Source organism: Phycodurus eques, chromosome 14, assembly GCF_024500275.1.
Source record: "Phycodurus eques isolate BA_2022a chromosome 14, UOR_Pequ_1.1, whole genome shotgun sequence".
NCBI lineage: Eukaryota > Metazoa > Chordata > Actinopteri > Syngnathiformes > Syngnathidae > Phycodurus > Phycodurus eques.
The window spans coordinates 5012995-5038262 of record NC_084538.1 but is presented as its reverse complement, the minus strand read 5'-3'; the positions used below and the strand labels follow the sequence as shown (position 1 = coordinate 5038262).

The window sequence follows — 25268 nt, the reverse complement described above, 5'->3', positions numbered from 1 at the left end:
GTGCACAGCGACCACACGAGTCTACTGAAACAAACAGACACGCACAACAATGTGGTGCGATCGTTTTTAACGGCATTAAAGAGGACATACAGTATGTAAAAGTTACTTGTTTTATGTTTTGTGTTCTGTCCGCTACATGCGCCACACAGATGGCTCCGCACGTTAACTGACTTCTTGGTGATGAAGTGGGGGAAAATTGTGTTTTTCTAGGGGCTAGCATCGCAACATGCCGTCCCAAATCGGGGATAACAATCCCTAATTTGCATGATGGGTTGCCCCCTAATTCCTTATCATCTGGTATTTTGATGAAAGCATATCAGAGGAACGTTGCTGAGACAACTGTTTTAAATTTGTAAAAAAAAAAAAAAAAAAAAAATCATGTTTCCTTTAATAAAACCTAAACCTCCTTTGCCCTGGAACATGCTAATTTCCCCGCAGTAAGACTAATCAAGAATGATGTTTCATCTATATCGATTGTTTCATAACATAGTTATAGAAATACACCTTTTACGTACTACAGTCATCTCTCACCGTATCACGATTCACTTTTTGCGGCCTCACTGTATCGCAGACTTTTAAATCGTATTGCAGATTATGTGCTGTATCATGGGATTTTGCGGTGATCAATTTTCCACACGGGCGAAAGCTACTGCAGACTTAGGTACTGTAGCAATAAGCATGAGCCATGAGGAAAGAGAGCGTAAAAGACATAGAATGTCCAAACTTTGGGATCAACAACTGCTGAGTCTACACTCTCATTCGCTGAGTACCACGGCACTCAAAAGACCAGGCTCCGCCTTTTAAAGGCACACGCGTTCAAAGTCACAGATACTGCACTGTACAACATGCGGACACAAGTGGACACAAATAAAACCCGCACCCCACATCTAGATTTTGTATTGTTATTACGACTAAAGATTCAAAATAATGTATATATAAATAATAAAATAAATATATGGTCGCCACTTGGCGGATTTTTGTCTACCACGAGAGGTTCATGAAAGTAACTCCTGCAATAAAGGGGGTTTCTGTATCTGGTTTCCCATCCACTGTTTTGACACCTAAACACAGCTGCCTACCCAACTGGAACGCATTCAGCTTCTCCAACTCACCACTGTGGCCCTCAGCTTCTCGGGCAGGGGATCCTGCACTTCCGACAGGGGGTCCTCCGGATTGCTGTCTCTCAGGTTGGGCAAAATCTTCGACTGTATCAGCGAGCTAGAAGACGACGTGAGCACATTAGCACACTCACGGGTATTGCTGCTGTTGATACAGTCAAAGGACTAATGTTGGGAGACAACTCTTATCTGTACAAGTGACTTAATGTAAGGGTGGAGAAAGTATGGCCTTTGGGCCACATAGTCCATTGTGTAATCTGGTTTCGAAAGCATTTTACACTGAGTCCTGTAATCTTAGGTGCATTAATTTAGCCGATGTTTCCTAAAATTGGTTAATTATACTTGTTTTATTCATTTATGTATTCATGTATTGTCATTGAATTAAACAATAATATTAGTTTTTTTGCATATACACTTAAAGGTTTAGTTATTTTCTTAATATTTTGTTATTTAATCATACAGTATTCCCCCATCTATTCCTGATTCACTACTCGCAAATCCACATATTCTCAGATTTTTTGGGGGAACCAACCCTTCGTTATTTGCTGAAAACCTCATCTATTCACTGCTTGACTGCTCTTTCAGAGAAGTCCAAAGCCGTGTCTAATAAAAAAGCAGTGCTTTGGCTCTATTTGTGGCACCTTGGTGCCAAGGAACTATGTGAGGTGAGAGAGAGAGCTTCAATTGGATGGGCCAAAGCCCTGTCTAACAGAAACGTAGTGCTTTAGCACCATCTTGTGGAATCTACAGGCAATTACAAACTCACAGAGTTTTGCTATTCGCAGCAGGGCGCTGTTACTTTCTCATGCGAATAGCGAAGATTACTGTCATTAAATTAGTCATAAATCAAATGATTATAATTTTATTGTTAAAATAAAGTATTTTTTTTTAGATCTATAAATGACCTTGCCCCTCTGGTCAAATTAAAACTCAAATGTGGCCCTTGAGCACAAACGGTCAGGAGTTGGGCCAATTCCAATTCCACATTTTTTTCACTTCCTGTTGGTGGAAAGGCTACCTGTCCCGATATTTTCATCTACAGTGTATACAAAGTGATTGCGGTCACGTGAGTGCTCACATGAGTACAGACGGGTCGCTGCTTTGCCGACTCAGGTGGTAGGACACGGCCACCAACAGGCCGCAGAAAACGGAGAAGAGCACAGGGATGTGATGAGGCTCCCAGGTTTCCTGAAAGAGCCGAGATGTAAAGCCTGTTCGCGTACAGAGTGACCGTCCAAACAACAGTGTGACCGTTTTGTGCGTATTCGCTCACCTTCAAGGCGCCATAGCAGAAGCCGTACAGCAGAGCGACTGTGAGTACGCTGCGGAGGACGCTGTAAAGCGATGACAGCAGGCTGGTGGAGGCTGCAGGGGGAAAAAAAGTGTTAATTTACTAAACTGAAGATAGGGGGGGAAGGCATCTATTATAATGAATTTCAAATAAAAGTGACATTTGTAGTAAAAATCGAATAATTATGACTAATATGGAGAAACGTTTTGCCCGGAACACAAACATGGAAACGCATATCATAGCGGAACAAAAATTGCGGAGCATCCCCATATCTACCGGAATGCTAATCATCGATAAAGACGGCATCTCAATATAAGATCATCTTTAACGCTGTACAGCAAGTCCCCACACTTTAATTCATCTAAGAGACTGTTTACATGCCCCAACAGGCGCTGCTGTTTTGGTTTGCAACAGAGTTAATTACATTCCTCGTAAATGGACACACTTCGGGTGGCTGTGGCTCAGTTGGCAGATCGGGTCGGCCACTGACTGAAGCGTCGGCGATTCGAATCCCTTCTGTCGAAGTGTCCTACGGCAAGATGCTAAACCCTAAATTGCCTGTAAGTCGACATTATAAATGAAAAACTGTTCTCAATTGCCTTACCTAGTTAAACAAAGATTATTATTCTAATATTAAAACTAAAAAAAATACAAAACTGGAGATGCAACAGTACAGCCAGGATTTCTTGACTCGGTCTTGTGAGGTGTCCATTCACACAGCCGATGAATGTGGCTCCATTGACATAATTAGTGTATAATGTGTGGCCATATCAGCGACAATTGCTTTCAACACAAACGGGAGTGGACGGTGAGGTGTTCCCGGCACACTTTGGTCGAAAGCCAGCAAACTCCCGGGTTGACTTCAACCTCTCCTTCCATCCCGCATCGGCCCCTCACACACATCAGAGCCAGCCGGGATGAAAGTTGGGAAAATGTCGGCTTGGGACGGCCAGTGTGAAAGAAGCTACAGAGTCGGTGATCGTTATTTCTTTGTGACGTTAAAAGGTTACAGTTGTATTGTGGCTCACCGTTGCCCCCAAAGACGTGGATGTCCAGCTGCTCAAAGAGGTACATGACAAATGTGTTGACCTGTGGCAGCAGGCCCATGAAGAAGATGACGGGGAAACACAGAGTGAACACTGCAAACACATATAAGTGGTAAGAGGTTACAATTAAAGGTAACGTCACATCATTAACGTGTATCACAAATCAATCGTCTCCGTGTCTGACTTATTACTATCACAACACTTTATGTTTCAAGTGGAATGAAATAAAAGCCCAATATGATCAACACAGTTACACACATTCAACTTAATGTTGTCGTTACTGTACGTTTTTATGATAAATAATATTATAAAGTGCTATTTTCTTATTGAAAAACACATGACAAACATTTTTTGGAAGGCGGGAACGGATTCATGGAATTTCTATTCATTTCAATGGGGAAGGATGATTCGAGACGTGTTTTCACTTGACGAGGAGCCGAAAGACTTCCAGAAAGAGCTGATGTTTCACAAGTGTAAACAACATTAAGACTATTTGTTGAGGTCAAATTGGCCTTAATTTATGTCACTTTATAAAGTTTCAATGGATTTTTTTTTTAACGTTAATCATTGTTGGGCAATGAGTTGAATTCCCATTTTTTCTTCTTGTATTTAACATTCACACTGATTAATAAAATAATTACTTTGACTTGAGTCATATTGTTCTAATGTGGTAGCACTCGAGACATTTTTTGGGCTACTCTACCCACTTCTGCTAATACTACGACCACCACCACTGCAACTACCAGCACTACAACTAAAACCATCACCACTAATCCCTCGACCACAACTACTACTATTACTAGAACCACTACTATTACTACAACTACTACCACCACCACCACCACCACCAGCACCACCACTACTACGACCACGACCACCGCTACTACTACTATCATTACCACAACTAGTACTACTATCACCACCACCACCCACATTGACCCTCACCTATGACGAGGTCCCTGGCGGAGGCAAGGACGAACGAGCTGGTGAGAGCGACACCGTACATCGTAAAGCGCGAGGAACTGGTCCTCAGGCTGCTGTAGTGCAGCAGCCAGATGAGTCCGCAGCACAGGCAGAAGTACACGGGCCGGCTGTAGGCGATGATGCGATTGTGGCCCTTTAGGTGGCGACAGAGAGGGTACAGTCACATAAGGCGAGAAGCCGGTTGCCCACACAGATAAATACAAGAGACTTGAAAAAGCATCTACATTTTTTACATTACGTCATCTTAATTTGTGTACTATCTACTATACTTGACAAATATATTAGATCTAGCATCATGAAGAGCTTTTACACAGGCTCTTTCAATTTCAGTCAAATTTGGCATTTCAACATTTTTAACAAGAACGAATAGCTACCCAAATTTCACGAGTCAGAGATGAATCAAGCATAAGATTCAACCAGTAAAACTCGCAAATAACTTAATTGATATCCTAAGAAACAATGTGCTTGACTCTTTTTTTTACAGTTTTATTTTACTTGATAACTTCATGCATAATAATATAGATTTTTTTTTACCATTAAAGATATCTTTTGGTAGCTTCTGTGTTAGATTTACGAGACGGGGGGGGGGTAGCATGTGACGTCGGTGAGTCTGCATGTGAGTGTCTATGCGTGAGCTGTGGCCGACAGCAGCGAAGATGTGAGTGTGCTCACTGTGCTTTCCTGTTGTCCCGGCATTCAATAAACGATTTAATAGTGCATCGGCGACTGTGACTCTCCTCTCTCACATGCAAGGGCGTTAGAGTAATTAGGTTTACTATATCATAAATAAAACATTAACAAACGGTTGTTTTCTACTAAATAGCGGGCATTTTTGTGACAGACAGATGTATACATGGAGGAACATTGGAGTAAAACTGTGCTAACAAATTGGTTGCTACAGTAAAGAGCTGGTTGAGCTGTAAAATCCTAAAATTGATTGCTGACTTACATGTCGCGGGGAGGAGGAGTCAGGTTGAACGCTCTGTCAATGAAACAGACAAAAATAATTAAGTCAACTGAAACAGAAAATAAGTCTTTAAAACCGTAACTTCTTCACCTTGAGCAACGAATATTGGCAGCTGGCAATGACGAGGCAGAATTGAAAGACCCAGATGTCGGTGAAGAAGCCGTGCACCAGCAGCACCGAGCCCAAGAAGGCCACAAGGACGGCCAGCACCACGGCCAGCACGTTCTCCAGAACCTCTCGGTTCCTGGGACAAAAGCAACTAAAACATTCAGAAATGGTTACGGGGTCAATGTTTGTGTAATGGGTCTGATTGATTTTTTCATCTTCACCTTTTGTCCACCCAGAGACAGCGCTCACATTTTCGTGTTGGTTACACTTCTAACTAATATCTTTGCAGCCAAAGCCCAAATCTGAAAGTGTAGCAATCCATCATATACTATAACATAAACACGGATGTGCACAACATTTTGGAGCAACAAAAAGTCTGAGTCAGCTGGAACATAACTAACTAACTATAACTAACAACATTGTGGAGCGACCACACTTCAGTGTCTACTGAAACTTAAATATTGTGGAGCGACCACATGACAATGTCTTAAAACATAACCAGTGACACACGCAACATTGCAGAGTGACCACACGACATTGCGATGCGACCACAAGTCAAAATGCAAAGGCAAAGAAGAAATATGCGGCATGACCACAGCTCAGAGTGTACAACATTATGGCACAATGACTCATCAGTCTCCTGAAATGTGAACATTTAGGAGCGACCACAAGTCAATAGGCTACTGGAACAACCATGTCCATGGACAACATTGTGGAGCGACCACATGACAGAGTAAACCGGAACAAATAAGGATGCGTAAAACATTGCAGACCCACTGCATTACAGAGTCTAGGGGAACAAATAATACAGAGCGACCACGCGCCAGAGTCTACTGGGACGTAAACAGAGACACACAAAACATTGTGAAGCCATCACTCGTCAATCTACTTCAACATAAACATGGAAGCATACAACATTGTGGCGTGACCACACATCACAGTTTAATGGAACATAACCATGGACGTGCGAACTTTGCGATCACTAAAGGATAACTGTACTGTTACTTTGCTGGTATCTCTTGCACTCTGAAGTCACCGCGCCAGCACTACTATTTAGAGACGTAATCTGTTGTCGCAGAGACATCACACCAGAATCAAATGAAACCTTTTGAAATTCGGGCATCGGTGCTGCGGGGACGCTGCTGTGGCAAACGCCCACCTTGCACTCTGTCATGTTGGCAGACACGTCGCATCACAGCAGCAGCATACACACAATGAACGGGTAGGTCAAAGGCGCACTGTGCTCTGCTAATTGCAGTGTGAAAAGGACTTGAAAGGGGTTTAATTGTTCAGAGGCCACAAATTGGCAGTTTATTGAGGGCCGCTGGTCTACTGGAACATAAACATGGACGCGCATAACATTGTGGAAGGACCACACAGAGTCAGAATCTACTGGGTCGCGATGCTGTTGCGACTTACCGATCAAACAACGCCAGCAGAGTGAGGCGGTCAAAGTGCAGGCCCACCCACAGGTAAGGCATGAGCCACAGGCGGTAGTACTGCTTGGCCTTGCCGACAGTGGCGGCGGACGCCGGGTCGTCGGGCCCCAGTGACACAGTATGCAGCTCCGGGCTCAGGTCGGCATCTTGCTGCTCCAGCAGCTCCGGGTCCATGGTGAGCAGGCGGTTCAGGCGGATCTGGGTGAAAGAGAGCTGCCTCGGCGTCAGAGTACAGCGTTGCGAGCAAATATCTGAATTTTGACTGGGCTTCAGACACACAAACGGAAAATGAAAACACTCACAAGGAGAATGGAGAAAAAGCTCACACTGAACTAATTGTGGTAAATGGCCAAGCTCCTGACTTCGCACACTGGGCCACACTCTTTAAAAGGTACACTTAAACACGTGTGCGTTTGTGTGTGTGTGTGTGTGTGTGTGTGTGTGTGCAACCTACGGCTTCATAGCACTTTATTAAAAAAAAAAAGTTAATTTATATACATTTACATGTTTGTGTACAAATATCAGTTGCTAAAAGGGTTATACATACATTTCCCATTATGTGTTTGTATTAGCATTAGGCTAAGGACTAAAGGCTAAGCTATGTGTTTGTTTCAAACACACAACTTCTAATTCTCCTATTAAACAGCTTAATTAATGGCATTTCAATTCATTTCAATGGGGAAAATTGATTTGAAATAACTAAATTGAGCTATGAGCTTGTCCCAGGACGAATTCAACTCTTAGTCAAGGTACCACTGTACGTCAATACAAAGATAGGCCAGTAAAAGCACTCAAGGCTACGTTGCCACCCAGTCACAACCATCTGGATTCTAATTGCAATACAGCACACAGTGTTTTATACAGAACATATTCAACTCACCAGGTCATGAGGGTAGAAGCGAACTGAGGTAGAACTGGAGAGGTGGGAGTCGGTGTCCCTGTACCACACAATAACATTTACTGTAAGAGGAGGCACTCGCTGTATTCAATTAGCATTCCATCGGCGGTCACCTAAAACACACTACATAGGCATTTGGAGTTCCCAAATGGAACAAACTGTATGAGATAAGGATGAGTAGTCTAACTGCCTTGCGCTCTAGCTACATACAGTACACAGTGTAGGTCAACCTCTAGCTAGCGGACATCATGGCTAGCAATTTGGTTGGCGAATTAGTTTTTTTGGCGGTATGCCAAAGCTTGTAGGGGGAAAAACCAATAGCGTGGTGGTCATGCCACTTCCATGCCATTGGCGTTTGTATAGCGTCATAATTCCAACTGTTGCATTTGTCTGCATTGTCATTTCTGTTTCTGTTACACTTACTTACTCTGTTACATTATTGCTACTGTAGCTTTTGCACTCTGCATTGTTTCATAAAAAGAAGACTAACTACTGATAAAGTTTGAGTGTATGATGCTCACCAAATGTTATTAGAGGCTCGTCTAGTGGCAGGCTCAAAGTTGACCAGGGACATGTCGCAACCGGCAGCTTCGTACAAGGAGGGCGTGAGTTTGCCTTTAAAGAAAAGAAGAAAAGAAAGACACAGATGTGTGTTAAAAAAGCACGTACACTGAAGTACCCTCCTAATCAATTCATCTATGAGGGGTTGAGCAACAATCGTAAAGGGGGGCTGCAAGTGTTTTGGAATAACATTTTAAAATGTTGTGAAACATAACCATTGACGTGCACAACACTGACATTTCAGAATCTACTGAAACAAACACTGACACACAAAACAATGTGGAGCAACCACACACCAGTCAACTGGCACGTAAACATGGACGTTTGGACTGTGCTCGAATGGGTGGTGACTTGAATTGACATTCGAATGGGCGTGGAAAAGCGATCATCGAATGAGAATTTTTAGGCTTGGCAATTACAAATCTCCCTGGATCCTGGGGAGTGGGTGGCACCCCCCTGGCTGGGTCCCCCGCGGGATGGGGGCTCGCCGGCTTTCCCCCCCCTTGAGGCTCAGCAACTCCGTACACCAGTTGACTAACATGCATGTGATACGGTACCAAACGGACCTACATGACCAGATGATACGTTTAATTATACTGCAAAATCGATCAAGGATGCGGCGGCGTAGATGGTATATAGAACCATCATGGTATGTAGAACGTCATCACAGCATGTGACTAAAACGGACCAATCATGAGAGATTATCTCTGAGGCGTTCTACGCGCAGCAACAATTTTTGCCGTGTGCACGTCAAGCTACGCAGAGGGGCCGCGCGGGCCAATTCGTTGGTCATGTCCTGCAATGCAGGCGTATAAAGACACCTGAAATCCCCCACTCCAAATTGTTAAAATTTGTCAAAACAATCTTGTAATACAAATGGGTCTGCAGAGCAAGGCATTTGGGGCTGCATCTGGATCTAGACCGGAGTCCGCCTATTGACGGTCGCCACCAACGGCTAGCATGCCAATAATCTGAGTGGAGGCTCCTGATGCTTTATCAACAAATGCAGATAATTGGAGCATGGATAATATGTACTCGGGGATTTGATCACATCAGTCGGCTAAATGTGACGTGACTGACTGACTGACTGACAGCAACTTCCCCACCAGAACAACTACAGTGAACCCCCACTATACTGTATTGCGGTTCATCTTTAGTACCCCCACTATATTGCAAATTTTGAAGGTATCGTTTTTTTATGCCCAAGTAATTTTTTTAAGTTTTTCAGAATTTAATAAAAACAACATATTTGACCAACAAGAAGAGTGCAGTCACCGTTATTCAACTTTTGTGGATCACTATGGCCTGTAAAACTGAGAATCTACACGGACATTGAGAAAAAAATATTTCTAGCAAACACATTGGCAATGTTTTTTTATCGATATTGTGACAGTAAGTTAAAAATGACTTGGAGCAGGGATGGGCAACTTAAATGATGGTGGGGGCCACAATTGTTTTTCAGCGCTATCAGGGGGACACATGGGACTGCGGTTTTCTTGTTCGCGCTTTCTCTTACTGCAGCTTTTCACCATTGCGTCATTACTCTCTCTTCCTGATTTACATGAAGACTTCGCTACTCTTATGGTAGAGGAAACATATTTAAATTAATCTAGGGGCCACTACAATTGTGAGTGCTGGACACGTTTCCTCTACCTCGTTTAAAATGAAAAAAACAACAACAAACAACACAATTTGTTTGTTTTTTAAAATTTCCTAAAATGAATTGACCGGTCACTCCAAGTGCGGACCGTCAGTTGTCAATCCCTGACTTCAGCAGTTTTGCTATAAGGCGACCAATATAGGAGAGTCTGAATCTAGAGTTGCACGCTTTCAGTGTAGTGCCACATGCCGGGCAGCATTGAGGTCTTTCTGTTAGCCCGGCTTTGGTGTTCAACATTATATGTTAGGATTAGGGTAGCTGACTTTTTGTTAGGTTTGGTTGAACATTTAATTCTCTTTACTTTCATGTTTCAATTTTACAGTAAACCTTTAACTGGACTGACACAAAGAAGAGCTTTAAAAATGATCCCTGCAAAGCTTTGAGGTAGAGATTTTGCTTCTATTTGTTTTTGAAAGCTATCAAATTAATTTTGGAGAATTGCTGGAGCCCTAGTCTGGAATGTATTCTCTGTGATAAAGAGGGTTTCTCTGTTCCCCTCCAAACCAAGAGAATCAAGTCAAAACATGCAACATGCACTGGCTCCCTACCGAGGTCATCCTGCAAGCTGCTGGCGCCGACCGTCGAAGCCTTGTCCTGAGAGCCCTCCAGGTGTGCGCTTCCGTTTCTGGCCAGCAGGGAGGCGCTGGCGCTGAGCACCGTCACCTGGGAGGCGGTGCGAGACGGCTGAGTAGATATGGCCTGGCAGGCGGGAGGCTGGGAGGCCTGGCTGAGTGCCTCCTGGAGACTGCGGGAGATAAGTGGGGGAGGAACGTGAGAAGCCACGGAAGCCAGAAAAGAAAATGGAGTGCAATACAGAAATGTACGGTTTAGGACTATTAGTGGCTCTGACAAACTTACTGACAGGTTTAAGTTATTGGTCAGTCTAATACACCTACAAAGAGATTTGAGTTATTGGTCGGTCTCAGGTTGGATTTATTGGTCAGTCAAATACACTTCATATCAAGTTCTACTAAGCTTACATGTTTGAGTTATTGGTTGGTCTAACAGGTTAAGAACAGGTTTGAGTTACTGGTTGTTCTAATGTGTTTCGACATAAGTTGGCTTTAAGGGTCGGTCCAATACACTTGCATACAGGTTCAAGCTAACCTTCCAGGGGCCCTACAGAGTGATTTCGGTTTTTTTGGGGGGGGGGGGGGATGCGGGGGTTGTATTGGAAACACGCACTTGGAAAAAGAAGTGCTCTGGCCCTAAATTAATTTTTTAATTCTGCATGCTCTCCAAATCACTTTAGGAAAGAGAGAGACAGAAAAACAAGTAAATCCATGCGATACAGCAGGACCAGCAAATCATGCGCACTTGTGCAGAGATTGATTAGTCAGGCCTGGCAAAGTTGAAAGGACTCCATTCTTTGTCAGCCACCCAAAATGCACTATTAAAAAGATGACATACACTATGACAGCAGGGATAAGGTTGAAAAGGAGCACATGCTGAGCAAGACATAAAAAGAAAAATATGATGATTGTGTGATGCGCATGGCAGACAGTGGTCACATGCTTACAGCGGGCCAAGAAGGACGCCATACCTGAGGGGAGAGCCAATGAGGGAGGAAGGCGGCGTGGGGTTACTACCCGCGTTGTGCCGTCGCCGCACCGCCTGCCGGCGAAACGTGCTCCGCTCGCGGCGGAACACCACTGTCTCCTCGCTGCCCGGGGCTGTGACGGTGAGAGACAGGGTATACGGCGGTCAAAGTGGAACGTTATTTTTCCCCACACACAATTTGGGCGCTTCATTTGGAACAAGGCTGAGGATGAAAAGTCTCACATATGATGATCAATTCCTATTTCAGCCTCAGCACAAATCGCCCGTTAAAAAACATTCTTAAAATGGCTGCAATGTGAGATAAAGCTTCTTTTTTTAAATATGCTTTTTCAGAAACAGATTTTTCACGGTTTTTGCCACATTAGTACAAACGTTAGCCCAATCGCAAAATTGCCCAAGTCCTTTTTGAAAAACAAGTCGATTCTCCCTATGCATATTACCATGAGGTAGCTGACTGAAACTCTACACAGACATGAAGGAAAAAAATAATTTAGCAAACACATCTGTATATGTTTATTGATATTGTGACAGTATGAATTGGCAATTACGCCAGTAGGCTAACAAAAAAAAAAAACTTTGTTCACAGGTTGGGAAAAACGGTTTAAAAAATATTTTTTGCGGTGAAAAAATGCTCTTCGTATTTTTTTTTTTGCATTCTTCCAGAATGTTTTTATCAAACATTTTTTACTCTTTTCTTTCCACAAAATTACAGAAATGCTTTTGAGATTTTTTTTGTGGAAAATGAAATAAAATAATACATTTTTTCCCAACAATTTGTTATCCATGGGAGAATTTTTTTTTTCTTCAAATTTTTAGGTGTACCTACATTTTTCCAAATTTTCATTCAAATAGAATTCACACATTTGTTCTTTCCTCCAAATATTACAATCCCTCCACCATTTATTTTCAAAGGAAAAATTTTCTCAGATAAAATAATACCCATCTATCTAAAAGTCTTATAAGTCATATTCTAACAAGAAAAAAAAGTCATGAGAAAGTAAGATTTTTTTTCCCAATAACAAATAAAAACCACAACATGTACCAAACAGCCAGAAAGCATTGGGACACATTACATGAAGTGAAAATGGAAGGAAACATGGCATGTCTGGTTCACCGACTCTAATCTAGTTCATCCCAAATACGTGTGTTCTTCCAGATAAAACATCTCCAAACATGCCTTTATAGATCTTGATTTGTGCACCACGGAAAGAAAAGGACATTTTCCAAAATGTTCCCGTAAAGTCACAAGCACACAAGCATACAAAATGTCTTGAAAAGATAAGCTTTTAAAAGTCAGATGGAGTAGACCTATGAATCTGTGACTGATAATTAACAGTTTTAGAACACAAAAGCAACAAGCAAGTAAGATATCTATTTGCCTGCAGTTCCAAAGAATGTAGGGGGGAGGGGGTAGCCCATTAGATTGTGTGTGTGTGTGTGTGTGTCAAAAATAAAGCGTTCAGCTGTTTGTCTAAGATCAACACAAAGGCGTGTGGCGTCATAAGCTACACAGGAGAACGTCAGGCTCGTGGAAACTCACTATGACAACATCACAGACGAGGACGTAAAACGAATAGTGAATCAGGCATTGTACACCACAAAATACCCAAATGAATCGATTCATAATTAATCTAATCTAACAGGCCAAAACAGCCCAGTAAATTAAGCTTCATCTCTAGGGCAAATAAAACACCCAAAAAACTCCCAGCATAAAAAAAATAAATAAATAAATAAATAAATTAAAAAAGGTTTTTTTGCCCATTGAAAGACATACTTCGAAAATGTACACTATTTAAAAAACAAAAACAAACTCGTCACCAATATTTCTGTGGGGAAAAAAGGCTTTTCACACTTATTAAGGTTGCCTTTAAAAATACTGTTTTTCCTGAAATAAAATAGATTTTGAAAATAGAATTTTTTTTCCTCTCAAAAAAAGATTTTACCCTTAAAAAGTGAAAACAACTTTTTTTTCCACAAATAATTTGTATTTTTCATAGAGTTACAACTTTTTCAGAAAATAATGTGATTTAACAACCCTAATGGCGTACCTTTAACCCACCCAGCCCTCCCCCCCAAAGAAAATAGCACTGACAAAAGTCAAGGATGATGTCAGTGTGCCAAGACTGTGTCATCACGATACCTTAGGTTTACACAGCACTTTGGACCCATTTGAAACGTAAACTGGTAACACCGTACGGGCAGGTCAGCATTCACAGTGGTCTCACTACATACCCCGCATGCAAGAAGGGCTGGCGTCCTGAGTCTCCGTGAACACGGCCTGGTTGGGCAGACTGTTCCTGGAGCGCGTCACCGACTCGAGTTGAGTGGCGCGACCCATCAAAGAGGCGGCGTCCAGTACCTCCCCTTCTTTGGCTTCCAGGTCCGATTTGGAGGTGGTGAGGGGCCGGGGCCGGGCGGGAGCGCTGAGGCGTGTAGGGTCATTAAGGCAGGCGGCGGTGCCACTGTCCAAGCTCAACACCCGGGCGTGCGTCTTGGCGCTGCCTGTGCTGGGGGTCCGCCGGGAGGCGCGGCGCCTCCCTCCCGCCCGTGCTCCCGCCTCCAACGCTGCAGAGGAGGCCACATTGGCTGCGGTGTGCTTGGCTTTGAGGGCCCGGCAGAGCCCCTCGGGTGAGTGGCAGGAACGCGAAGTAGCGCTGGAGGAGCTATCCGTGCTCAGGTGGCGGGCGGAGGGTAGGCTGAAGGTACAGCTGAGCTCACTGTGGTCACTGGAGTCCTCCTCTCCACCGCCCCCGATGAACACGGCGCTACAAGGCTTGGCCATCCCCCGCTTCGACATGTAGTCCCGGTGGCGGCTGCTGTCAAAACTGCTCGCCCGTTTCTTGCTTGTCCGCCGCCGCCCACTGCGGCCGGCGGACAAGGAACAAGTTCTCTGAACGAGGTTGCTTGACTGAACATGGTCGGTTGCGACCACTTCGACTGAACCAACGGCACTGGTCCTTGTGCCTGGCTCTTCTGAACTCCTGCTGCCCTGGGTGAGCTCGGGAGGTGCCGAGGACCCGGCCGTTCCCGGCTGGTTAGCAGTCAGCTCGTTTGCGTGTGGGTTTTTATTGGCCTCCCTGGAGGGAAGGCTGCCAACGCCCCGGGAGCACGCCCTGATGTCAGCGTGGGCGGCCACCGCTTCCACCCGGTCCTGTATCCGCTCGTCCCCCACGAGTGACAGCAGGCTCTCCACGTGCGTGGAGCTAGTCTGCTCACTGTGGAAGCTGCTGATGGTGCTGTTCGTGTCACGGTCGGTGCCGCTGCAGTAGCTCTCGGTGGAGCCGCTGCTGCGCGTGCTCAGGCTGCGTAGGCTCTCTGCACTGCGCTCGCCCCGCCGGGATTTGCCCCCGACGTTGGGGCCCTTCCCGCTGCCACCCGCGTCCGCCTGGTACAAACCTGAGCCGCCCTCTCCGGCTTCCCTGGAAACGGAGCGGGATACCCTCTGTAGGTTTTTGTGCCTGTAACATTCCAGCCCTGAGGTGGAGGCCACTGCTTGGTCCTGCTGGTAGAGCCGCTCCTCTGCCTCCCGCTGCGGCCGGGCGGCCTCAAGCTCGCACACGGGATCCAGGCAGCCCCTCCTGGGGGGCGGATAGAGTGCAAAGTCCGGCAGGCCGGGTTCGGTGAAGGCGGACCCTGCCGAGCTGGAGGTCCGAGGCAGGCCACGTGAACGGGGCTCCTTCCTAAAGGTCTGCGACTGAGAGGACACATGAGGGGCGGTCTCCTCATGGGACAGGCTACAGTGGTACGCGGTGGAATTGCAGAGCTCGGCGGGTTCTCGCGACAGCTCGGACGGGCACAAGGAAGTGGAGGGCTGCAGAGAGCCAAAGGAGTCGTTGGGAACCAAGCAGTACATCTTTGTGTCTGAGAGCAGATCTAAAAACAAAAGGATCAAAGCATCATATATTTAAAAGGGGCATCTTGTGTAAAAGTAACATTTTAATAACTTGGATACAAAGAGTTGGGTCTTTGGAGTGTCTTCCACCCATCAAGCAAGTTGGAAATAAAACAACCAATGAAATCCCAGAATGTGTTTGCGATATCAAAATTCAGCTCATTTGCACAATACCACCACCACACCAAGTTTCTCTGCCCAGCGACATGCCAGTTGGGCTGGGTGAAGATCCACCATTTTCAGGCAAGGGCCAGAAGAGCTGCACATATTCATATGCCCAGCATAGTTGTCGATGTGGAGGCGGGGCGGCACCTGTGTTTGCCGATGTGTTCGACACATGCCGCACACGCACAGATCGTGCACTAATAGCTTAAAAGATTTTATTGTCGAAAATGCTATTTATTGCGTTGGGATTTTTTTTTTTTTTGCTTCAGAAAGTAGAAGGCGAACATGATTATATTATTATCAGAAGCTAATGCTGTTAACACTGTTAGGTAATGATAATCTATGCTAACAATGTAGCCCTGCTTTATTTGGCTTTGACATGATAGTGCTTCAGCCACCGCATCAAAGTGGTTCTTTCGCTCTGGAACTTCGTCCAACCGAGCTCATCATGTCATTGGCTGAGAAACTCAATGCGGGGGTGGTTATTATGTTAATTAGCTCTGTTGATTGGTCAAAGTGTGGAAGAAGTACTGAATGGCTCGCTCACATACACATTTTTAGAAAAAGGCAGATCACTAAAGATTTACTTTGTAGGGACTAAAGAGACCCAAATATTGGAATACAAACACGAAAACATTACATTTTCCATATATATCCCCTTTAAATGAACCTGTGTGCGCACCGTGATCGTGACTGCAGCTCTCCACCAGAGTCAAGCTGATGTCATCTGACGTCTTTCCCACATCTGCAAAGAAAGGACGGAAGCAATTAGGAGACGACAGCTTAAATCAATTATTAATACGTTCGGCGAGGTGCCGTTGTTGCCCTTCCTGTTTAACTGCCACCGTCTTTTGTTTCTCTGCACCGCCTACCTTTAGGTGACCTCTCAGTAACAGATAAGCCCTAGCACTCTTCCCAGAAACACTGCCCCCTCCTCCCAAATGAGGCAACGCTAATACCGGAATGTTCCCTCAAACTTCCCAATACCCTTTTAAGAAAAATCCTCTTTCAAAATCAGCATTTCACAACAACAGCGCATTTCCCACAGTGGCGTCCCTCTGTGATTGAGGCGAACATAGAGGATGAAAACCTCTTCAGCTCACAGTACAATGGATCCATTGGGAAATTGCGGGTTTATTACCTCCACTGAGCACAAATTTGAGAATCAGGAAGTTGTGTTTGGATAGATATGTGTTGGCTAGTTACGCGGAACACAATTTCCAACAATCATTGTCGTGGGGTAGCACCAGAACCCACTACATTTTGGTGGAGGTGCCGAACTTTGTTTTCACAGCCAGTGATACAGCACGCTTGCATTGGAGCCAAGTGGGGCAGTCACCCACCAAAACCAGAAGATAGAGAACTGGGGAAAGAAAGCTTACCATGTGTGGCATGTTACGGCTACGTTGAAATAGGCATTACTGCCATTGACAGGACTGGAGTGGAACAGCATCACCCAGGACATTGCCTTCAATCCAGTATATGCACAACCCACTTCTGCATTCGGCAAAGCGGGTAAAAGCACTTTCTCCTTGCTTGGGTGAATGGCAAAGGGGACCATGAAATAGCACCTGTGGGAACTGTAAACGTCTACAATGTCTTTTTTTTCTTCTTTTTTATAAACAAAATGCCACCACAGAGCCACCAAAGACGACAAAAGCCGATGTTTAGGCTTTGTTTGTGTTTACATATATCATATCATATTTCTATAAATGACAAACATATTTATATACAGATGTATTTGTTAGCAAGTTTGGCTTCAAACAATCATTTGATCAAACCGTAGTCATGCTCGTTAGCGACGCTTACACAGGAAGTCAGCTATCCCAATTTCCGCATTGCTCACATGACGTTCTGCATATATAGCAGATTTTGGTGCAAATCCAGATAAAGGTGCAGCTGGAGGAATTTAACGACAGTTATTGCTGCTACAGTCCGTTTGCTAGTGGGCCATGTTGGGCAGTGGCCCACCAGATCCAGGAGGAATGAAAACCTGCTGTGTGGCAGCAACACACCAACACAATACACATTAGTGTCCCCTGCAGGACTGGGGTGGAACGGCATCATGAGGCCTTGTCTGATGTCTCGACTGAGTTTGGGAAAATTTGGCCTTAAATTTTGGTGCAGCTCTGGATATAGATACTGGTGGAGCTGTTCCAGTCTGCCTGCATGGGGGACGAATGGGGCAGTGACCCTACAGATCGAAGAGAGAGAGGAAAAAAAAGCTTGCCGTGTGTGGCAGGTGACACCCAATTTGCAATTTGTGTTACTGACACCTACAGGACATGAGTAGAACCATAGTGGACGGCCCGTCATGATTTTTCCCCCCCTTTTTTTCCCAATTGTCTTGTCTTGGCAGAGGTCTGCACTCTACCCTCAACACCACAGAGTTCGTGTTAACTCTCTGTGGAACAAGCGCCTTGTCTAGCACTCGCCTCATCTTGTGACTGCGACGTTGAGTCAGACGGACGTGTTGGCCGAGCGTGACTCGGCACGTGGGGGAGGGGAGAGAGGAGGTTGGGAGGGGGTTTGGGTGCCACCACCGTTTCGTTACCTTTGGCTCCCGTCGTTCTCCCGGGGGTGGACGCCGTCTGGATTGGGAATGCAAAAGATGATAAATTAGAAGACGTGTTCACGCAGGGTCAACTAATAAGGCGTCTGATCTTAACGAAGTGGAACAGCCTCTCCTGTGCTGCCGGAAGCGCAGCTCTAAACTTTAAACCGGCGGACAGGGTGGCCAAGTCGAGATGAGAAGACTCTGAACTTCGTGTACCTACGAGCTTAATTGTCCCTTGACCAAGCTCGTACCACATTTTATATGTATATTAAATCAATGTTATCCATTGAATTAAAATGACATTCACCTGTTCTAGCCCCTCAAAAAAAAAAGAACGAGAAAAATGTTTCTCGGATACATTTAAATGGAAAAAAAATGACTATATTGTATAAAAATCATAGTAAATCATAGTCATAGTAAAATCATAGTAAAAGATGAGAACGTAAAGTAATAGTTTCATAAAGTGTAATTACTCTCATCACTCACACTTTTTAATTAGAAGTACAGATCCTTTTTAAAAAAACAAAAAACTTAAAAGTAATGATTCATCCCCTTAAGTAAAAAAAAAAAAAAAAAAAAATAGACTCAGAAATGTACTCATACAAAATTAAAAATAAAAATGAATTTTTACAATACCTGTTTTGATAACTAGGCACAATGGAAAAAAAAACCACATCATGATATACTGGGAAGGGAAAAAAAACACTGACTATCAAAACAAGTACAGTAACTTCCCATCACTGCAATAAATGAAGATGAGAACGTAAAGTAATAGTTTCATAAAGTGTAATTACTCTCATCACTCACACTTTTTAATTAGAAGTACAGATCCTTTTTAAAAAAACAAAAAACTTAAAAGTAATGATTCATCCCCTTAAGTAAAAAAAAAAAAAAAAAAAAAAAAAATAGACTCAGAAATGTACTCATACAAAATTAAAAATAAAAATGAATTTTTACAATACCTGTTTTGATAACTAGGCACAATGGAAAAAAAAAACACATCATGATATACTGGGAAGGGAAAAAAAACACTGACTATCAAAACAAGTACAGTAACTTCCCATCACTGCAATAAATGAATTACCTGCTGCTCCATCCCAATGTAGGAGTTTCGCGAGCTGCAGTCCACCGGCGGGGTCTCTTGCCTGATAAAGTCGGCCATCTCGATCCCACCTCCAGGGTCGCTGCGCACACACCCACACATACACACACGCTTGTGTTAAGCATTGTCCTAGTGTGTCATTCATCCCAATCATGCTCGGTGCAACTGTCCACCGCCGTCGCACGTCATTCATCTCCATCCTTTCAGTCAGTCAACCTGATTGAATGAAGGGCGTAGAGATTACGCAACTCAAAAAAGGGTTTGTTTCTCACAGCCTCAACGAGTGAAATAAGGGACAGTAAAGAGATTTCAAGTGATGTAAATTAGCGACAGGGTCTAGATTTAGCCCAGATGTGCTTTTTCAACCAGCCTGTAATGACCGAAAAACAAACAGCCTTGCCAGGGATTGTCTATAAATCATTTCTATGCGCCGGAGATGTTTCGTAACCGGGGTCAAGCGGTGAAGATAAACATCCCGGGAAAGGGTCACATAGAGACATAGCAGCAACAACAACAACACCTTGAGCGCACAACGTCAGCTCTGTTTGTCAAAACAACCTGGACTCCAGATGTGTGGGCAAACGACAGCTGGGCATAGCGGAGCGCGCTTCTTTTTGTACTCCTCTGAAAGGGTCAAGCCAAGGGCCGCCACTCTGGAATGTTGATACGAGTCACTCACTCCGGTTGAGGGCAATAAAATAGTGAAACCTCATTGGTTTTTATTCCTTCTGCCGGAGCCTTTAGACTTTGGGAAAAACATTAAAAGGGGACATAATATGTAGAATGGTCCCAGGTGAAGTTTAAACATTAAAAAAAAGAAAATTATATTTCATATATTTAACAGAAACATAAAAGTCTGCTAGCTTAATGCTAACATGCAAAGACAGTTGGTTTTTTTTAAAAAAAAAAGAAAACTTATTACATGTGTTACTGTTTACGCAAAAGAAAATCCCTGTTTAGCATTTTGTTCCCTTGCAGTACTGAATGTGAACCAAACCATGACATTAAAACCAAAGTATGAAGGGGACCGCAATCGTTTTGGCGGAGAGTTACACCCCTAACTACTACCAAGGGCCCCCGGGGATATTTCATTCACTATTATCCATTGTCCCTGCAAAAAAGAACTATTGTTCTTTCTGACTGTGACCATATGCAATTTGCAGGAATTTAGAACCAAAGTATCCCTTGCTTGGGCCATTTGAGTCTCAGGAATTTGACACCAGTGACTCCGTGGATGTTTTCCAAACCTTTTCCTCCCAAGACAGGCTTCTCAGGCTGCCAAAGAACAGAGAAAACCTAAGTTGTCTGGGGTTTTATGCCCCTGGCAGGTTCACCCATGGCCAACAGGTTCTCGGTGAGGGACCAGACAAAGCACGGCTAAAAAGACCTCCTATGATGAGTAAATTGAGGGAATCATGTTTTCCCTTGCCCGGACACGGGTCACCGAGCCCCCCCCCCCCCCCCCCCCTCTGGAGCCAGGCCTGGAGGTGGGGCTCGAAGACGAGCGCCTGGTGGCACAGCCCAAAAAGGTAACGTGGCTCCCCCTTCCCATGAGGTTAGGGTTAGGGACCCTAAGCCTAACCCGAACGCAGTGGTTCTCAAACTGGGATCCCCAGTGCCCCAGGGGCTAAATAGTTCACAATAGATAATGGCAAATCACTTTTTTTTTTTTTAAATGCATACTAACTGTACATATGATTGCCTATGAAACAGACATCATAAAGCAACTAAAATGTCTTTGCTGCATGGGGTCCCTGGACCCAAAATGTTTGAGAACCCCTGCCCTGAAGACACCCAAAAACCTACCCCGGGCCGTTGCTGTCCTGACGTCGGGTGGCGCCACTGTCGCGCGCCCCCTCGACGCCGCCTCGGCCACCCTGCGTCTTCTTGGCTTGCAACTCCACCACCTCGCCCTCGTCCAGGGTGTGGTGCAGCCGGTAGATGACTATCTTGAGCAGCAGGAACATGACGGCGATCACGCCGCAGTAGATGCCCACGATGACCATGGTGGACGGCAACGCCTGCCGTGAGATTAATGAAATTATGTTGTTTATGATATGACATGACAGCCCACCTCTCCCCACCAAGCATCCACGTCTTCTGTAGGTGTACTTAAAATACACGCTGCATCTGTTCATGCACCTATAGCATGTTAGCAGGTTATAAACCACAGAGCTGACCGGCGGATTTCCACTCTCAGAATAGAAGGCGAGCCTCAAACTAATTTGAAACACTCTGGATATAGAAGTCAGCATGCCCGGAAAGCGGACACTCGAAATGTTGGTGCAGTTGTGATGGTTTTAAAATTAATTTAATGAATGTGTGGAGTGTTTTTAATCCTCCTGTTTTGCTCATTTCTCAGGAACAGCAATCATGTTTGTGGGTCAATTTGACCCAAATCTGTCTGAATAAAAATCCAAATAAAGAATGCTTCTATCTCATGATCATTTTATATGTGCCCTGCAGTCAACTGGAATAGGCTGACCCTAATGAGGACAACAACAACCAAAAAATAGAATCAGATTGAATTAGTAGAGTTTTTGATGATACTAGCCACCATTCTACCGATTTTTTGCTTTGACTTTAAGTCAATGTAAGCGCAGTATGGTGGCAGAACTCAATTCAACTCAGTTAAAAAGAAGTAGCCGTTTGGCAAATAGTGAACATTTCATCAAAAACAGGCTTCCAGTTGTTTAATGCCACTCCTAGTGAAGGTTTACTGTCAAATTAAACATTCAGCAGAGAATTACACCTTGTGTGTTTAAAACAACCACATAACTTATCCTTAGGAAAGTGTGCCTCACTTTATGCTGACAAACAACGCAAAATGCTTCTGACATGCAAACGGTTAGCATCGATAGTCACTTTTAGAAGCAATGGGTATTTGAACAGAAACTCTGGAGCAACAAATGTACGTAGATAATATAACAATACCCACAGGTGTATAATCTTTATTCTAAGAAAAATACTGCTATTACAACATCTTACTGCGTGACTTACAGTAGTAGAAGTACTATTGTTCTTCGTTTGTGTCTGCATGACTATTATATTGCCTCCCGGTGGCCAAGGCTGGCACACCAGTATGAGCAGCACAATGAATTGAATTGCAGCATTAAATCATGATGCACAAAATGTTTAATTATTTACATTCTATTTAATGATGTTATTATTACTCTGTTTTTATAAAGTATAATATTAAAGAATGCCATTTTTCCTTAGCAAAAAAAAAAAAAAAATGGAACTGATTAATGCAATTTCCATTCATTTCAATGTGGAAAGAGGATTTGAGTTACGAGCGTTTTGAGCAATGAGCATGGCCACAGAGAATGAGTTAAACTCATATGAAAGCACCACTGTATTTCGATATTAAAATAAAGTATTGCTCATATTTTATATTAGACATTTTAACTATTTTTTTTAGCTAATCCAAGAATGAGCACCTAACAAAATAGCCAAACACTGATTGAAAGATCAGTATGTGTCAAAGTACACCATATAAACAAAGCCGGGGAGGTTAAAAAAAAAACACAAAAAAAAACAACGATAGATGCCTGTTTCATGCTTCTCAAAGTTACAGAACATCCCTTGAGGGGGAAAGCATCTGGATGGAAGGGGGAGGAAATAAAACACACACATGCAAGTGCACACACTGTCACTCTCACACTCACACACACTTGAACTAATCAGAAGAACATCTCATTTATAGTTCTATATTTAAGAGCTTATATTAATTTTGCTTTTTTGTCAAAACATATTTTACAGAAGAAGGCGTTATTTTCCATTTAAAATTTTAGTATTATAATATTTTTGTCTATTTGTATTTTCCCCTAATAGTTGTCTATTTTTTCTCTGCTGTATTAAAAAAAAGTTATTTTCCATCTAATATTTTTGTCTAATATTTGGTTTTGCCCTAATATTGGTCCCTTTTTTTTTTCTTAATATTGGTGTGTGTGTTTTTTTTAGGATGGGGGTTAAAATGCACTCAAGGCCATTTGGGTCCAGTTTCAATTACACGCTGTCACATATTAAAAGGAAGGAGACGCGATATCAAAGAATTTAGTCCTTAAAAGGATGGAGGCCTTATTTAAATGACTTCAGATGAACATATCTCATTTATATGACATATTTCTCGTAGTTTGTTGTTTTGTTTTTGGTTTCTTTTTACATTTATTTTCTAATATTAACTTATTTTTCATCTAGTTTTTATTTTTTTTATTTTTCATCTAGTATATTTATTTTTTCTTTTATAATACATTAATGTATATACTTTTTTCTGTATTTTGTATTCATGTATTTACTAAAATGTATCATTTTCTAATATTTTCGCAAAATATGTATTGCCCCTGATATTAGTCCATTTTTTCCCCTTCATAGTGTGCTTTTTTTTTTTTTTTTTACTAGCGCAGACGAACATAATATATATTTCTGTATTTTTTCACAAAATCTTTTGGGGTTCATATTTTCAAATATATTTTTCAAAATATTTTGTATTTTTTCTAATAATAGTGCATCTTTCGTTTATTTTATGAAATTTTTGTGTAATATTTTAGTGCTTCTGATATTTCTCTGATTTACTTTCCCTCTCATATATTTGTATTATACTTCTAACTTATTTGTCTAAATATTTGTTGTTTCTCCCAAACATTTGGTTATTTGTTCCTAATGTTAGTCCATTTTTTGTTTTCCTATATCGGTGTTCCCCCCAACACTTTAGGGTAGAGGATGGTGTTTATATAAAAAAATAATAATAATAAAAAAAAATAAAAATAAAAAAAAAGGGAAGTAACTCAAGGCCATTTGGGTCCTGTGTAAATTAGACTGTCACACATTAAAAGAAGTCGTTATTATTATTTTTTTTTTTTTTACAATTTAGTTATGAACAAGCTCGAACGAACATAAATGTTAAGAACGATTATCTATTTAGAGACACAAAGGGTTATTCCGTGGTGTTGCTGGATTGGACTGCATTTAAATTGTGTACCCACAAGATAATAGCTAGAGACCAGGGAGGCGGATATGTAGTATTCCAGTGGCCGCTAACCTGGACGGACGGCCGGGTGAAAGGCGAGCCAGCTGCCTTGTTTGTCGAAAGAAAATCGTGAAGAAAAAAATGGGGAACTCACCATGTACAGCGTGAAGGGGAAGCATAGCAGGAAGAGCCAGATGTAGAGATGGAGTGCGTTGACGAACGTATTCTGGTCGGGGTCGTAGTACCACCCGCCGGTGATTGAAGCCCAGACCCCCTGCCTTAGGATCTGGAGGGTCTGCGAGCCCATGGTTTACTTTAGCGGACCGACGACGAGAACCGCCGCGGCCGGTGAGGGTGACACACACGCCGCCGACGACGATTAAAGGGCGAACGACACCGTGTTGTTGGTCGGAGACGCTGGCCTAGGCAACTTCTGCCACTGCCGCTAGCTAACCCCAGTCAGCCAAGCCAAGCCAAGCCAGCCGGGGGAGCTTGGCTGGTGCTCTAAGTGAGTCCTCCACCGGAGGACTGTGCTGTCCCACCACACCCTGCGAGGACGCTCTTCTTCGTGGCTTCCGCCACGTGTCGCGCGAAGAAGAGCACGGCGAGGCTAGAAACATGTAAAAACGCGTCAATTCGTCTACAAAATGCTGTCATAATATCACAGCCTGGACAATAATACATGTACAAATAGAAATACGTACTATTATTTAGTTCAGCAACAGTAAGGGTTACAAATAAGAGTTTTCTTGAGCTTTTAGACCAAATGTGACAAATTACGACGTCTAGTGGTCATTTTGTGTATTATAGGTGATCGCGAAAGATAGACAGATCGATTTTAATTCATTCTAGACGTCAAAAAACATCTGTAGAGTGCCAAAGCAGTAATGTTCATATGATGTGAAAATAATTAGAAATAACTAATATTAGAAAACAAAATTTCAAAAATTG

At 43.2% G+C, this 25268-nt stretch overlaps 1 protein-coding gene across 2 annotated transcripts in view; it reads right to left on the bottom strand.

The window, feature by feature from the left end:
• The window catches only part of pcnx1 (pecanex 1), a 41385-nt gene extending 16504 nt beyond the window's left edge, over positions 1–24881 (bottom strand). The window contains exons 1-18 of one of the 2 annotated variants that reach the window (XM_061696957.1): positions 24472–24881; positions 21155–21369; positions 19331–19430; positions 18244–18280; positions 16372–16434; positions 13865–15505; positions 11616–11745; positions 10621–10817; positions 8373–8466; positions 7834–7891; positions 6934–7166; positions 5497–5650; positions 5389–5421; positions 4401–4572; positions 3438–3548; positions 2392–2483; positions 2197–2306; positions 1113–1218 (exon numbers count right to left, since the gene is read on the bottom strand). In XM_061696957.1, the coding sequence (XP_061552941.1) occupies positions 1113–1218; positions 2197–2306; positions 2392–2483; positions 3438–3548; positions 4401–4572; positions 5389–5421; positions 5497–5650; positions 6934–7166; positions 7834–7891; positions 8373–8466; positions 10621–10817; positions 11616–11745; positions 13865–15505; positions 16372–16434; positions 18244–18280; positions 19331–19430; positions 21155–21369; positions 24472–24624 (3699 nt within the window). In that variant the 5' untranslated portion in view covers positions 24625–24881. The remainder of the gene's footprint in view (positions 1–1112; positions 1219–2196; positions 2307–2391; positions 2484–3437; positions 3549–4400; positions 4573–5388; positions 5422–5496; positions 5651–6933; positions 7167–7833; positions 7892–8372; positions 8467–10620; positions 10818–11615; positions 11746–13864; positions 15506–16371; positions 16435–18243; positions 18281–19330; positions 19431–21154; positions 21370–24471) is intronic. The other variant, XM_061696958.1, reaches the window with a different exon arrangement.
• Positions 24882–25268: the final 387 nt, after the last annotated feature.